Raw genomic sequence first — 14866 nt, 5'->3', positions numbered from 1 at the left:
CTGACAAGTAACCGCCAGCCACCCACCCCCCACTTCCGCATCTTCCAGGTCTACTGTTTTCCCCTGGTGCAGTGTGTAATCAATAAGAGAAAGGATGTTTTCAAAATGTAAATTATTTTCCACCATTCCAAGAAAAGAAAATCTGGGCATAATGTGGGTGCTTGATTGAAACAAACCATATTTCAGCTATCTTGCTTGTGAAAATCTGTTGGTATAGTCATCTAAGTTAATATAAAATTTGAAGTTGCTATTAAGAAGAATAGCAAACTTCACAAAAAGCAGGATCTTTCCATATTATTCATTAAACATGGACAGGTTCTTTTTTGGAACAAAAAATCCATGAATATGCTGCTTCATTTTGATAAACAATGTACTGAACTCTGCAGTCCAATATACTGGAGTAATTGGTAACAGTGTGTGGCCTTCATGAACAATAAGCTCTCTGTTGCAAGTTGGCAAAATATAAGTACATTTAAGTATTATAAATCATATCGACTGGGTAAGGGACTGTGGACATCTCTCAATACAACTTCAATGTAATAGTTTAGCCACCAAAGAGAAAACCGACATAGAGGCGGCTTTGAAAACAATGAGGGGGTTTACCCTAGTTTTAGAACAGGGCAATCAATGAAGATATAACCAAAACATCACAAGTGTCAGACATTTAGATCTTAGAACAAAGCTCATTCTTAAACTGAATTCCTGTCACCTCCTAATTACAAACACCTGACCACCACCCTACTTTGTTAGGGTGAAGTTCAATTTATTATTAAATTTTTGAACCAATGGAATAACCCTGAAACCTTTCCAAAACATAATAGAGCTAAATTTCTCATGTGACAACTTTAACCCAGAAATTGTGTTGTGTTAAATCATGCAAACACTTAATAATGCACCATGTGAAATTTGTCAATTTGATATGTTAGGAAGTATTAATCAGTTTATTTTAAAGGGGGCATTTTCCCCTCAAAGAGTAGCAAATTAAAAAGATAACCATAGCAATGCTATGTATGCATTTTCACAGAGCAATTTCCAAGATGCAATACTAAATTTCTTGGGTTGAATAAAAGATATTGTGCAACAAAAATGTAAACTAGCTTGTGCTAAGATTTGGAAGTGCAGTGGAATATTACAATATCTTTACAAGCCAGTATCAAACAACTTTCATCATCTGTAAATAATAAACCCATCGTGAAATCTAAAATAAACTACATGCTTTTGAAACAGAATATATCATGAGCCACAACATATGGTTGTCTTGGATTGCATTCACATTCCACAATTATAAATAGCTCAAAAAGCCATTTTGTGTCAAAATTCCAAACAATAAAATGAATGTGAAGCCCCAAATGTACTCAAAAGGAGGAGCAGTTCAAGACTCTTTCATGAAAGGAATTTCCCTCCACATTGATTGCATTTAAAGAATCAAATTCAGCTATATTTATATTAGACAGAACTCGAGGTGCAATTTCACTACTTGCACTCTGGCTATTTTGCCATGTAAAGACAGACTCATTCTCCAAGAAATAAATAGAACAAGTGCGAATAAGTTTCGCTTTTGAATAAATACTCAACTCTCCACAAATTATTAACACAAATTGAGATTACAAACATCTCCTCAGCACCAACTTTGCCTGTGATTTGATGCTAAGACAAAAAAACAATAATTTACTACAAGTTTGGACCAACTTACTTCCATTTAAACAGTACCATTTTGTGCAAACGTTGATGATTAGCAGTTAAATAGAAATGTTTTGAAATGAATGTCCACCAATAAGATTGCATTAATGATTAAATATACCCAGGAAAAATAGAATAAACATGAAGCAGTTCCAGAGTTATAAATTAGGTAATTCCTCAGGGACAAGGGAAATAATCAAAACTGATTTACTCTGGCCCGGCTCCCTCCTATATTAAATATGCGCAGATTGCAGTTTTTACTGCCCAATGGGTTCATCAAATTGCTACTCATTTTTTTGGCTACTTGCCCCAGTTACATTGCAGAAAAATACTGCTTTTTAAAGCTTTTGTCTGCTCAAGAAAAGCACAGGTACATGCCCTTCAGCCCACCATGTCTGAAATGACTATGATGTCACTCTAAATTAATCTCATCTGCCTATACATGGTCCATATCCTCTTATTCCTGTCTATTCATGTATAAAGGCATCTTATTGCACCTGCTTCCACCACCTCCTCTGGCAGGGTGTTCTGGGCACCTACCACCCTCTGTGTTAAAAAAGCTTGTATCACACAACTCCTAAGCTTTTGGCGCTCTCACGACAACAATCCATGTTTGCCCAACCTCTCCCTACTGGTAATACAATTCAATCCAGGCAATATCTTGATAAACCTCTTTTGCATTCTCCACATTTTTCCTACTGCATGTGACCAGAACTGCAAATAATACTCCAAATGTGGTCAAACTTAAAGTTTTATACAGCTGTGACATCACATGGCAACTTTTATATTCAATACCCTGAATGATGAAGGCAGGTATGTCGTATACCTTCTTTACCACCTTATCCACTTGTCTTTCGACTTTCAGGGAGCTATGGACTTGCACCCCAAGATCCCTCTGCATATCAATGCTCCTAAGGTATTTTACTGTACACTTTCCCCTTGCATTTGACCTCCCAAAATGCATCATCTTACACTTGTCTGGGCTGAACACTGTCTGCCATTTGTCTGCCCAACTTTCCAGCTGATCTATATTCGGATTACCCTTTGGCAAAGGTCTTCACTATCCACAACTCCACCAACTTGTGTGGTCTGCAAATTTACTCATCAGACCATGAAGGGTCATGTCAAATGCTTCAGTCAAGTGAAATTTGAGGGACAAGACCTTGCTGACTATTCCTAATAGACTTTCCTAAATGAGTGTAAATCCTGTCCCTAAGAATCCTCCCCAATAATTTTGCTACAACTAATGCAAGACTTACTGGCTTATACAGTTGGTTGTACTATAATGTGTGTTTCTTCAACACGAATTGGCTATAATGTGAATGAAGAATTTAGACCATTATTTGTAGAATGTGAACTTTCCTTACCTATACTGACTATAATGTGATCCTGGTCTCATTAGTTTAAATGGTGCTATTATGTGACTTTCTTATAATGTTGGACTGCACTGGAATGGAAGTATCATGTTATATCAGAACAGAGTGTAATTTCCTGTATTAGCCCTGTTGCCTTTCTTATGCAAAAGAACAATACTGGCTATTCTCAAGCCTCACCAGTGGCTAAAAAGGACTCAAAGGTCTCTTCTGAGGCCCCAGCCATCTCCTCCCTTACCTCCCTCAAGTATCCTGGGATAGAACCCAACAGGTTCTGGAGACTTATCCACCTTAATGTAGACACCCAACACCACCATCTCTAGATTAATATTGACATGCCCCAGAATATCAACATATCCTTCTCTAATCATACCAACCCCCATGTCCTTCATCTCGGTGAATACTGATGCAAAGCACTCATTAAGGACGTCACTACTTCCTCTGACTCCATGCATAAATTCCCTCCTTTGTCCTGGAGTGGATCTACCCTTTCCCTAGTTACCCTCTTGCTCAAATGTACGTACAAAATGCTTTGGAATCCTCCTTCACATTACTTGCCAAGGAAATTTCCTGACCCGGTTTAGCCCTGCTCATTCCTTGTTTAAATTCTTTGCTGCTTCCTTTACATTCCTCAAGGGTCTTAACCGATTCCAGTTTCATAAACCTTACATATGCTTCCTTTTTCTACTTAAACTAAACTTTTAATGTTACTAAGCATCTAAGAAGGTACAGAATCAGTATATTTCAGGAACCAAAAAATGTTTTAACACATCAAGCATTGAAAAATAAATGCATTCTCTTACCTTTACTTGCTGCACAGTTCACCAGTGGAGAAATTCAAATCGGAAAAAGAAAGAAAAACGTTATCAGTGTTAGATTAGAAAATGTTAGATTTGCTAAATTTGAACCTGTAGGATTATAACTAGTAGTTGGAGGATCACAGTATCAAATTTTTGCTACTGGAGAGATTTTAATGATCTCATTTGTGACACGATTATTAATAGACAATAGCTGCAGGAGTAGGCAATTCTGCCCTTCAAACCTGCATCACCATTCATTATGATCATGGCTGATCATCTTCAATCAGTATCCTGGTCCTGCATTATCTCCATAACCCTTGATTCCACTATCTTTGAGAGCTCTATCCAACTCTTTCTTAAACGAATCCAGAGACTGGGCCTCCACTGCCTTCTGGGACAGAGCATTCCACACATTCACCACTCTCTGGGTGAAGTAGTTTCTCCTCATCTCTGTCCTAAATGGCCTACCCCTTATTTTTAAGCTGTGTCCTCTGGTTCAGGACTCACCCATCAGCAGAAACAGGTTTCCTGCCTCCGGAGTGTCCAATCCTTTAATAATCTTATGCATCTCAATCAGATCCCCTCTCAGTCTTCTAAACTCAAGGGTATACAAGCCCAGTCGCTTCAGTCTTTCCGTGTAAGGCAATCCTGCCATTCCAGGAATTGACCTCGTGAACCTACGCTGCACTCCCTCAATAGCCAGAATGTCTTTCCTCAAATTTGGAGACCAGAACTGTACACAGTACTCCAGGTGTGGTCTCACCAGGGCCCTGTACAGCTGCAGAAGCACCTCTTTGCTTCTATACTCAATCCCTCTTGTTATGAAGGCCAGCATGCTATTAGCCTTCTTCACTACCTGCTGTACCTGCATGCTTGCCTTCATTGACTGGTGGACAAGAACACCCAGATCTCTCTGAACAGCCCCTTTACCTAATTTGATACCATTGAGGTAGTAATCTGCCTTCCTGTTCTTGCCACCAAAGTGGATAACCATATATTTATCCACATTAATCTGCATCTGCCATGCATCTGTCCACTCACCTAACCGTCACCCTGTAATCTCCTAACATCCTCCTCACATTTCACCCTGCCACCCAGCTTTGTATTATCAGCAAATTTGCTAATGTTACTATTAATACCACCTTCTATATCATTAATATATATTGTAAAAAGCTGCGGTCCCAGCACTGATCCCTGTGGTACCCCACTGGTCACCGCCTGCCATTCCGAAAGGGAGCCATTTATCACTACTTTTTGTTTCCTATCAGCCAACCAATTTTCAATCCAAGTCAGTACTTTGCCCCAAATACCATGTGCCCTAATTTTGCTCACTAACCTCCTATGTGGCACTTTATCAAAGGCTTTCTGAAAGTCCAGGTACACTACATCCACTGGATCTCCCTTGTCCATCTTCAGAGTTGCATCCTCAAAAAAGTCCAGAAGATTAGTCAAGCATGATTTCCCCTTCATAAATCCATGCTGACTCTGTCCTATCCTATTACTACTATCCAGATGTGTCTAATTTCATCCTTTATAATTGACTCCAGCATCTTTCCCACCACTGAGGTCAGACTAACTTGTCTATAATTTCCTGCTTTCTCTCTTGCTCCTTTCTTAAAAAGTGGTACATTAGCCACCCTCCAATCCGCAGGAACTGATCCTGGAGCTATTGAACTCTGGAAAATAATCACCAATGCATCCACGATTTCTCGAGCCACCTCCTTCAGTACCCTGGGATGTAGACCATCAGGCCTTGGGGACTTCAGCCTTCAGACCTAACAGTCTCTCCAACACCAATTCCTGGCAAATATAAATTCCCTTCAGTTCAGGTCCTTCAGCTACTGTTACCTCTGGGAGATTGCTGGTGTCTGCCCCAGTGAACACAGATCTGAAGTACCAATTCAACTCTTCTGCCATTTCTTTGTTTCCCGTAATATATTCCCCTGTTTCTGTCTTCAAGGGCCCAATTTTAGTCTTAACCATTTTTTTCCCTTTCACATACCTAAAAAAGCTTTTGCTATCCTCCTTTATCTTTTTGGCCAGTTTACCTTCGTACCTCATTTTTTCTCTGCATATTTCCTTCTTAGTAATCCTCTGTTGTTCTTTAAAAACTTCCCAATCTTCCGTTTTCCCACTTATCTTTGCTATGTTATACTTCTTCTCTTTTGACTTTATATGTTTCTTAACTTCCCTCGTCAGCCACGGCCACCCCTGCCTCCTCATAGGATCTTTCTTCCTTTTTGGAACGAACTGATCCTGCATCTTCTGCATTATATCAGGAATATCTGCCATTGTTCCTCCACAGTCATCCCTGCTAAGGTATTGCACCATTGAACTTTGGCCAGCTCCTCCCTCATAGCTTCATAGTTCCCCCCCTTATTCAACTGAAATATTGTCACTACAGATTGTACCCTCTCCCTTTCAAATTGCAAACTGAAGCTTATTGTATTATGATCACTACCTCCTAATGGCTCCTTCACTTTGAGATTCCAGATCAATTCTGGTTCATTGCACAATACCAGATCCAGAATTGCCTTCTCCCTGGTAGGCTCAGCACCAGCTGTTCTAAGAATCCATCTCAGAGGCACTCCACAAAGTCTCTTTCTTGAGGTCCAATACCATCCTGATTCTCCAAGAGGGTCTTTCTACCCTTAGAAATTGTCAGCTCTATCCATACTGACTCTACATATCCTTATTTGAATTAAGGAGTATTCTATCATTTGATAGCATATGTAATGATAGAAATAACAGCGAACAAGCCGTGAACAAAGAACAGAAGAGTATCAGTCATTCACCCCAGAGCCTGCTGTCATTCAATACATTTATGACCAACGATCCACTTCGATGCATTTTCCCGCACTAGTCCTGCATTCCTTTATATCTTTTGACAGATTTCTAGATACTAATCTTTATTTTAAAAGTACTCAATGATTGAACTGCCACAGTTCTCGGAATGAAATAACCTTCCATCTCAGTCTGAAGTAGCTTCCCCCTTGTTTCAAAAATTGTGCCCCCCTGGTCCCAGAGGCCTCAAATAGGGAAAACATCAACTCTGCCTATGCCTTTAAGTATTTGGTAGGTTTCAAAGAGATCCCCTTTCATTCTTCAAAGCTCTAGAGAATAGAGGCCCAGTTTTCAAAAACGAGAACACTAATGCACTTTCCAAATGGTATCACAATATATAAAAGGGGAACTTCGCCTCAGCATGTAAACCGCAGGAGTGGATTCGTGAAACAGGGGATCATTATGGTAGAGGTACCTTCTGAATATGATGTAGGATATCCATGCTAAGCTATAATGTTAGACGTCTTGTACACTGCAGCAAAAGGGCAATTCAGGGACATGATTTTAACTTTTAACAATGGCACTCATCCACAGACTCCATCAACAAACACATCGACCTGGACCCAATATACCGGCCACTACAGTGGACAGCTCGAACTGACAACTGGAAGCGGCAGAGACAGGCCACTATAAATACCGGAGAAAACAGCACAGAAGCGCTTCACAGGAGGCTCCCAAGTACTGAGGATGTCACCTAGACAGGGGACGAAACGTTTGCAAGACAAATTCCCAGCTCAGTGAACAGAACCACAACAACGAGCACCCGAGTTACAAATCTTCTACCAAACTTTGAATGCTTTCCTTTATTGGTCAGAGTATAAAATACAGGAGTTGGGAGGTCATGTTACGGCTATACAGGACATTGGTTAGGCCACTGTTGGAACATTGGATTACCCTGAGGAAACCCATGCAGACATGGGGAGAATGTACAAACTCCACACAGGCAGTCATCCAAGGCTGGAATTGAATCTGGGACCCTGGTGCTGTGAGGCAGCAGTGCTAACCACTGAGCCACCATGCCGCCCACAATACTTTGGCTTCAGTCACATTCTGTGACAGAGAAATTTCACAGACTCATCACTTAGATTGAAAAAGAATTCTCCCCATCACAGTCCTAATTGGTCTACCTCATATCCTTGGAATGTGACCTCTGGTTCTAGACTTGCCAATCAGGAGAATCCTATCTGCATTTACCTTGTCTAGTCCGATCAGAATTTATAGGCTCCCCTTATTCTTCTGAACTACAATGAATACAGTCCTATGTATGTTAGCCCTGCCATATCAGCAATCAGTCCACTAAACCTTCATTGCACTTCCTCCATAGCCAGAACATCCTTCCTCAAATGAGACCAAAGCTGCAAACAATACTCAAGGTGTGATCTCACCAAGACCCTGGACCATCGCAGCAAGACATACCATTTCCTGTAATAAAACTAAAATCAATGCATATTGGAAAAAGGGGTTTAAAAGAAAGATTAATAGATGTTTCTGATTTGATTAGGATTTAAAGGGCACAGTATAAAAGTTTTTGAATGAGATAGAATAGTTTCTTTCTTTTAAAAATTCATGGGGTGTGAACATTACAGTCTCGGCCAGCATATACTGCCCATCCACTAGTATAATGCCAAAACTTGGGAATGTTCCCAGGAAATCCACATCCATAGACTAGAATTTAAAGTTGGCCAAAAACTCAAGATACTCATTTGTGAGGAGTTCAAATCTAAACTTAATAAAAATGTCAATTAGCAAAATTGAAGCCCAATTAATTACTTACTCTTGGTCTGTGCAGAGAATGTAAGGGTGAGTTTCGCAAAGAGCTCTTTACTTTCATATTTATCCTCCTTTACCTTGACCCAGAAACACTTTTCATTCATATCTTTAGGCATAATCTGAAAACAAAGCAGAATACATTTATGACATAACCAGGCTTCATTTAAAAAAAAAGGATCAGAAAGCTGTGAAGGAGTTTCTTTAAAGAGAAAATACATTAGTAATTACAAAGTTATAATTCTGCGGAAACCAGGTCAGGGCAGGTTGGAACTAAGCAACATTGTCATCCCATTTTGTGGGCAAGGTGTTATATGCTGAACGAACAAGTCTACAATTTAAAAACGTAATTGAAATGTGACCCAAGATCCAAGTGATGTCAGTAACATGATTGTAATCTGTCGCTATATGCTGGGCTTGTAGAACCTCTTTTTTACCACTGAGAAACAAGGGCGGTATTAGAAGTCCTCAGGCAATACAAAGTGATTTGCCAGCTTTTCAGACTGGAAGGAAAGCATGTGAGAGGTGACTTTATAAAAGTAAACAAAGCAGTTAAGCATATAGAAAATCTGGGAAGACATTTAAACAAACCAGAATGGAGTAAATGGACAGAACGCCAAACTAGTGGAGGGAAGATTTGGGATTGATATCAAGAAGTCCCTCACACAAACAATGGACTTCAACTAAGAATGGACATAGATATGGCAGTCTTGAAAAATGTGGTGCTGGAAAAACACAGCAGGCCAGGCAGCTTCCGAGGAGCAGGAGAATCGACGTTTCAGGCATAAGCCCTTCTTTAGGAATGAGGATTCCTGAAGAAGGGCTTATGCCCGAAACGTCTCCAGCATCTGCAGTCCCCACTTTCTCCTAATAGATATGGCAGTGGAAATCAAAATTCAGGAATCACAAGGAACAACTGAGCTCTAGAACTAGCCAAACATAGGATCTTTCAGGGTCAATGTGCATAGTAATTATCTTATGAATCAGCAACACAGTTTAAATTTTGATCACTCTGTTTGGTACAATACTATATTTTCTATGAGCTTTCAACGTCAGAGCTACTGCTGTCTCAAATCCAAGAGAAAAACACTCAAAAGTACATTGGATTTAACTGGTGAGGAGAGATGAAGCATTATGGAAAAACAAAAAGGTCGTGTTGCTAGTGTTTCTGTCAGAAAAACTACTCCCATACAGGTGTATAACCAGCCCACTAATAAAGCTGACTCATCATTAAAATCTATTCAGAAGCAAAACCTCCAAATTAGGACAGCTACTTAAGTGAGAAAGGTAAAAGGAAGACACAAAATAGAAGGCATCAAGGAGGTCCTAGTTCATCAGTAGTTCATTTGTTTTTTAAGCAATAGATTTAATTTAAGTCGTTTTTTGATAGGTTAATGGAGTGGCACAAACATCTTCAAGAAAGTTTTTGAATTCAAACTAAAAAACGTCATTACTGTCTCTGTGTGAAGCATTCTGCAACATTTAAATGCATGCAATTAACATTCATCAATTTTTATGTAAGTTTGACAGTCAGGAAGTGCACATGCATCATCTTGATACCTTATTAATTACATTTTCCATCTTATTTCTCAGACCACTTGCTTTTTAATTAATCAAAATCACAGGTCCAGCAACACATTTTGAGTTCCCAAATGGAAACTATACGGGATGCAACCAACTGCCTTGTAGCTATTGTAACCGCCTTGTAATTTTTACTTTAGTGGGTATTATAAATACAGCCAGCATTTAGTTGCAGATATGCAATCTTTCCTTCAATCAAGTTTTTGCTGTAATCCCTGTTTTTCCTCTGTTTACTTGGGAACAAGTTTATATTCACTGGCAATGTCCTGCAAACTATTCTTTAAGTGTGGAAATTTGAAAGCTATTTGACCAGATGAGCCTCAGCTAAGCTGACTGTTTCTGCGCAGAGACAAAAAACATTTCATCTTCCTACACGAGTTCTTGTTTTCAGTGTTTCAATGTTAATTTAAACAACCTACCGTGAAGTCTATCATACTTTGTTCAAACTTCAGTCTGCATTGGCCTTTAAGGTGGAGACGTTGCTCTAGAGTCCATGACAGACTGGTACTCTCCAATGCTTGCTTACTATCTGGACTCTACACCAAGTTAGGTTAACTAATTTTTATCCACTCCCCTAATAGAACACCAGCTTGGTCATCTCAGATGTCACACATTGGATGTGCGTGCTAATGGAACTTCCAAACTCACTACACAGAAGGTATCTGAATGTAGTCAGTAAATCTCGTGATAGTGCATGTTATTTCTGTAATGAGTGTTCTTCGCATTGTCTTAGTGAACAGACTTCAAAATACTACTTCAAATGATCCCAAGGCACTTTGAGATGACACATGAATGTAATCCATGTTTTATGAATGTAATTCTTCCCTTTTAGATTGACACAGTTGGGGTTGAGACACAGCATAGCAACAGATTATAGGTATTTTACAATGCAACTTGCCCTTATGTAGAAGCAATAGTATATTATATTCTACACTCCAATGATTTTTTAAATAAAGTGCTTGACATATGAAATCAAAATATATTTTCCCAATAGATGGAAAAGAAACAAAAATTCTATTCAATGTCTCTGAATGCCCGATTACTATAAGCCGTATGATAAATATAAACAAATAGATATTTAGGAATTCTAATTCACAAATTCTTTAAAATGCCCAACATGCAAAAATATATTGGGATCTGCACAAAATATACCCTGCAGAGTTAACATCTCCTGATGCTGGTACTGGAGATCAAGACCACATATAATCTTCAAGTTAAGCGGAGTTACAGGTCAGAAGATAATGTGCCATTGGAGCCAAAAACAATTAAATCAACATTTTGAAGTAATGGATTCTATTTTCATTTTTATAATTTCATATAAACCTTCCATGCCAGTGGCCACAAAGCATGTTACTCACTGGAAGAGAGAAAGATGGCAAAACAGAAAAAAAATACTTGATCAGAGAGATAGAAAAAACACAAAATATTACAATATAAGTTATAATAGCAAGCCAGACACAGAACATAGAACAGCACAGCACAGTACAAGCATTTCAGCCCTCAATGTTGTGCCGACCTTTATCCTATTCTAAGATCCGATAACCTATATCCCTTTAATTTTTCTATCATCCATGTGCCTATCCCAAGAGTCACTTAAATGTCCCTAATGTATCTGACTCTACCACCATTGCTGGGAGAGCATTCCACCACTCTGTATCAAGAACCTGCCTCTGACATTTCCCCAAAACCTTACTCTAATCATCTTAAAATTATGCCTTCTTGTGATAGACATTTCCGCCTTGGGAAAAGTCTCTTGCTATCTATTCTAACTATGTTCCTCATCATCTTGTACACCTCTGATCCTTCTTTGCTCCAATGAGAAAAGCCTGAGCTCCCTCAACCTGTCTTCATAAGGCATGCCCTCCAGTCCAGGCAGCATCCTGGTAAATTTCCTTTGCACCCTCTCTAAAGCTTTCACAACCTTCCTATAACAAGGCAACCAGAGCTGAACACAGTATCACAAGTGTGGTCTAACCAGGGCTCTACAGAACTGCTGGATAACCTCGCGGCTCTTAAATTCAATCCCCCTGCTAATGAAAGCCAACACACCATATGCCTTCTTGACAATCTCGGCAACTTTGAGCGATCTACGAACGTGGACACCAAGATCCCTTTGTTCCTCCACACTGCCAAGAATCTTGTCTTTAACCCTGTATTCTACAATCAAATTCGACCTTCCAAAGTGAATCACTTCACAATTTTCCAATTTAAGCTCCATCTGTCACTTATCAGTCCAGTTTTGCATCTTGTCAATGTCCCATTGCAACCCACAACAACCCTCCACACTATCTACCACTCCACCAACCTTCGAGTCATTGGCAAACTTACTAACCACCCTCCCACTTCCTCATCCAAGTCATTTGTAAAAATCACAAAAAGAGCAGGGGTCCCAAAATTGATCTTGGTGGAACACCACTGATCACCAAGCTCCAGGCTGAATACTTTCCATCTACTACTACCCTCTGTCTTCTATGGGCCAGCCAATTCTGTATCCAGCCAACCAGACTTCCCTGTATCTCATGCCTCTTTACTTTCTGAATGAGTCCACCATGGGAACCATTTCAAATGCCTTACTAAAATCCATATACACCACATGCATTCCTCTACCTTAATGTGTTTTGTCACATCCTCAAAAGAATTCATTAAGATTTGTAAGGCATGACCTGCTCATCACAAAGCTATGGGGACTACCTCTAATCTAATTATAGTTTTCCAAGTAATCATAAATCCTGACTTTCAGAATCCTCTTCAATACTCTACTCCTAATCCTGGGAATTACAGACGTGAGACTGACTGGTCTGTAATTCCTAGGATTAACCCTATTCCCTTTCTTGAACAAGGGAATAACATTTGTCAACCTCCAATCATCTGGCACTACTCCAGTGGACAGTGAAGGCGCAGTCAAAGGCGCAGCAATCTCTTCCCTCGCTTCCTGTAGGAACCGAGGGTATATCCAGTCTGGCCCAAGGGGTTTATCTATCCTTATGATTTTCAAAATTTTCAGCACACCCTCCTTCTTAACATCAACCTACTCAAACATTTCAGCCTGTTTCATGCTATCCCCAGAAACATCAAAATCCTTCTCACTAGGAAATACTGAAGCAAAGTATTCATTGCAAGATAATACTAAGCTACACGACATTCTGTATAATATTATGGAAGACAGCCAAAAAGCAGTGAACAAAGTATAATTTAGCATTAAAGTTGAGCAAAATCTCAAACCACAATTGCATTGTAATTATACTATGATTGCAATGACTGTGAAATGAACATTTGTGGAAATTTTGAAGTCAAATATTGAAATAAAAATTACAACTTGTATATACTACTTGTAAATCACTCAAAGCAACTGCAACCCACAAATAAATATACTGCTTCAACTTTAAACAAAATTACTGGAAAATATTCACTTACTTTTGGCCAATTAGGCCTTTTGAGTTGAACTTCTGGTTTGTACTCTTTTTTAGATGTCAGTCCAAATGGTAAACTGGGGGCAGCTGGAGCAAAAGGAGCACCAAACATCCCAGGTGGTGGAGGTGGCATTCTGGAAAACCCAGGAGGTGGAGGAGGTGGAGGTGGCCCACCTAGTCCTGGTAGCGGAGGTGGTGGAGGTGGCCCACCTAGTCCTGGTAGCGGAGGTGGTGGAGGTGGCCCACCTAGTCCTGGTAACGGAGGTGGAGGCGGAGGTGGAGGCGGGCCACCTTGTCCTGGTAACGGAGGCGGAGGTGGAGGTGGAGGTGGAGGTGGCCCACCTTGTCCTGGTAGCGGAGGCGGAGGTGGAGGTGGAGGTGGCCCTGTGTGTCCTGGTAGTGGAGGTGCAGGAGGAATTCCTGGTTGGCCTGGTAGTGGAGGTGCTGCTGGGGGTAATGGCCTGTTAATCTGATCTGGTTGTGGCGGCAACACTTTTGGAATGTTGGCCAACTTTGTCTTTGTATCTTCCAAGTTCTTAGATAATTGTGTGTTCTGCAGCAAAAATAAGATATTATGATCACAGTAAGCTCATTAGGTCACAGAATCAAATAATTATTGCATAGTCTTCACAAAAGACATTAATTTTAGGAAATATATCATGCTTCAATTCTAAGAAGCATAAATCAATATTTCCAAAGTGCAATGAATATTATCCCAGCGCTATTAACAGGTCTAATTGTCCATTCACAGTAACAAGTAGGGCCAAAGTAGAAAGCATCTGCAATGAGATAATATCATGAAAGCCTGGGAACACGGTTTTTTTGCAGGAGACAAAATACCTTCAGTTAAAATAACCAAATAGAAAATGTTGACATGTCATTAAAGTCAGAGTACTGAACTATGCAACAGATTTTGCACATTAAAGTGAAAGGTCTTCTAGATCTTTGCGGGAATCATCTTACTAACACCTGAAATTTAAATGAAGACAAGAATAAACCTGGAGTGAGAAAAGTAAGTATTCTGCAGCACACATTCCATATCTCACTGAGATGTACAATCATATCACTTCTGAAGGCCTTACACATGTACTCAAAGACAATCACAGATGCTGCTATTAGACAGAGATCTTCACCAATTTACATTAATCTGACAGCTGCTTCTTCAGCAGACTTATTTTTAAACTTGGCTCAATATTTTAAGTGAAGCTGCAGTAGTAACTTTATATAAAAGAATGGCAAAACAGGGTTGCTTTGTGGCACAGGTGAGCCAGGCTCCACCAATTCAGAGACCAGCCAGGAAGAAATTTTGCAATAGGGATCCATCCTTTCAGTTTGAGTACACAATAGGCCGACCTGGAAAGCTTGATACGTAGGACACTTAGCTAGAAAAGTTAAAAATCTAGTGAATTAT

The 14866-nt window shown here is 39.8% G+C and overlaps 1 protein-coding gene across 1 annotated transcript in view; it reads right to left on the bottom strand.

Moving 5' to 3' along the window:
* LOC140491842 (protein diaphanous homolog 1-like) overlaps positions 1-14866 on the bottom strand; it is a 342842-nt gene that overhangs the window by 167942 nt on the left and 160034 nt on the right. Inside the window, exons 16-18 of the mRNA XM_072590241.1 lie at positions 13460-14008; positions 8472-8586; positions 3857-3865 (exon numbers count right to left, since the gene is read on the bottom strand). Of these exons, the coding sequence (XP_072446342.1) occupies positions 3857-3865; positions 8472-8586; positions 13460-14008 (673 nt within the window). The remainder of the gene's footprint in view (positions 1-3856; positions 3866-8471; positions 8587-13459; positions 14009-14866) is intronic.

Source organism: Chiloscyllium punctatum, chromosome 20, assembly GCF_047496795.1.
Source record: "Chiloscyllium punctatum isolate Juve2018m chromosome 20, sChiPun1.3, whole genome shotgun sequence".
NCBI lineage: Eukaryota > Metazoa > Chordata > Chondrichthyes > Orectolobiformes > Hemiscylliidae > Chiloscyllium > Chiloscyllium punctatum.
Note: the sequence above shows the minus strand (reverse complement) of the source record. Positions and strands in the feature narration are given on the sequence as shown.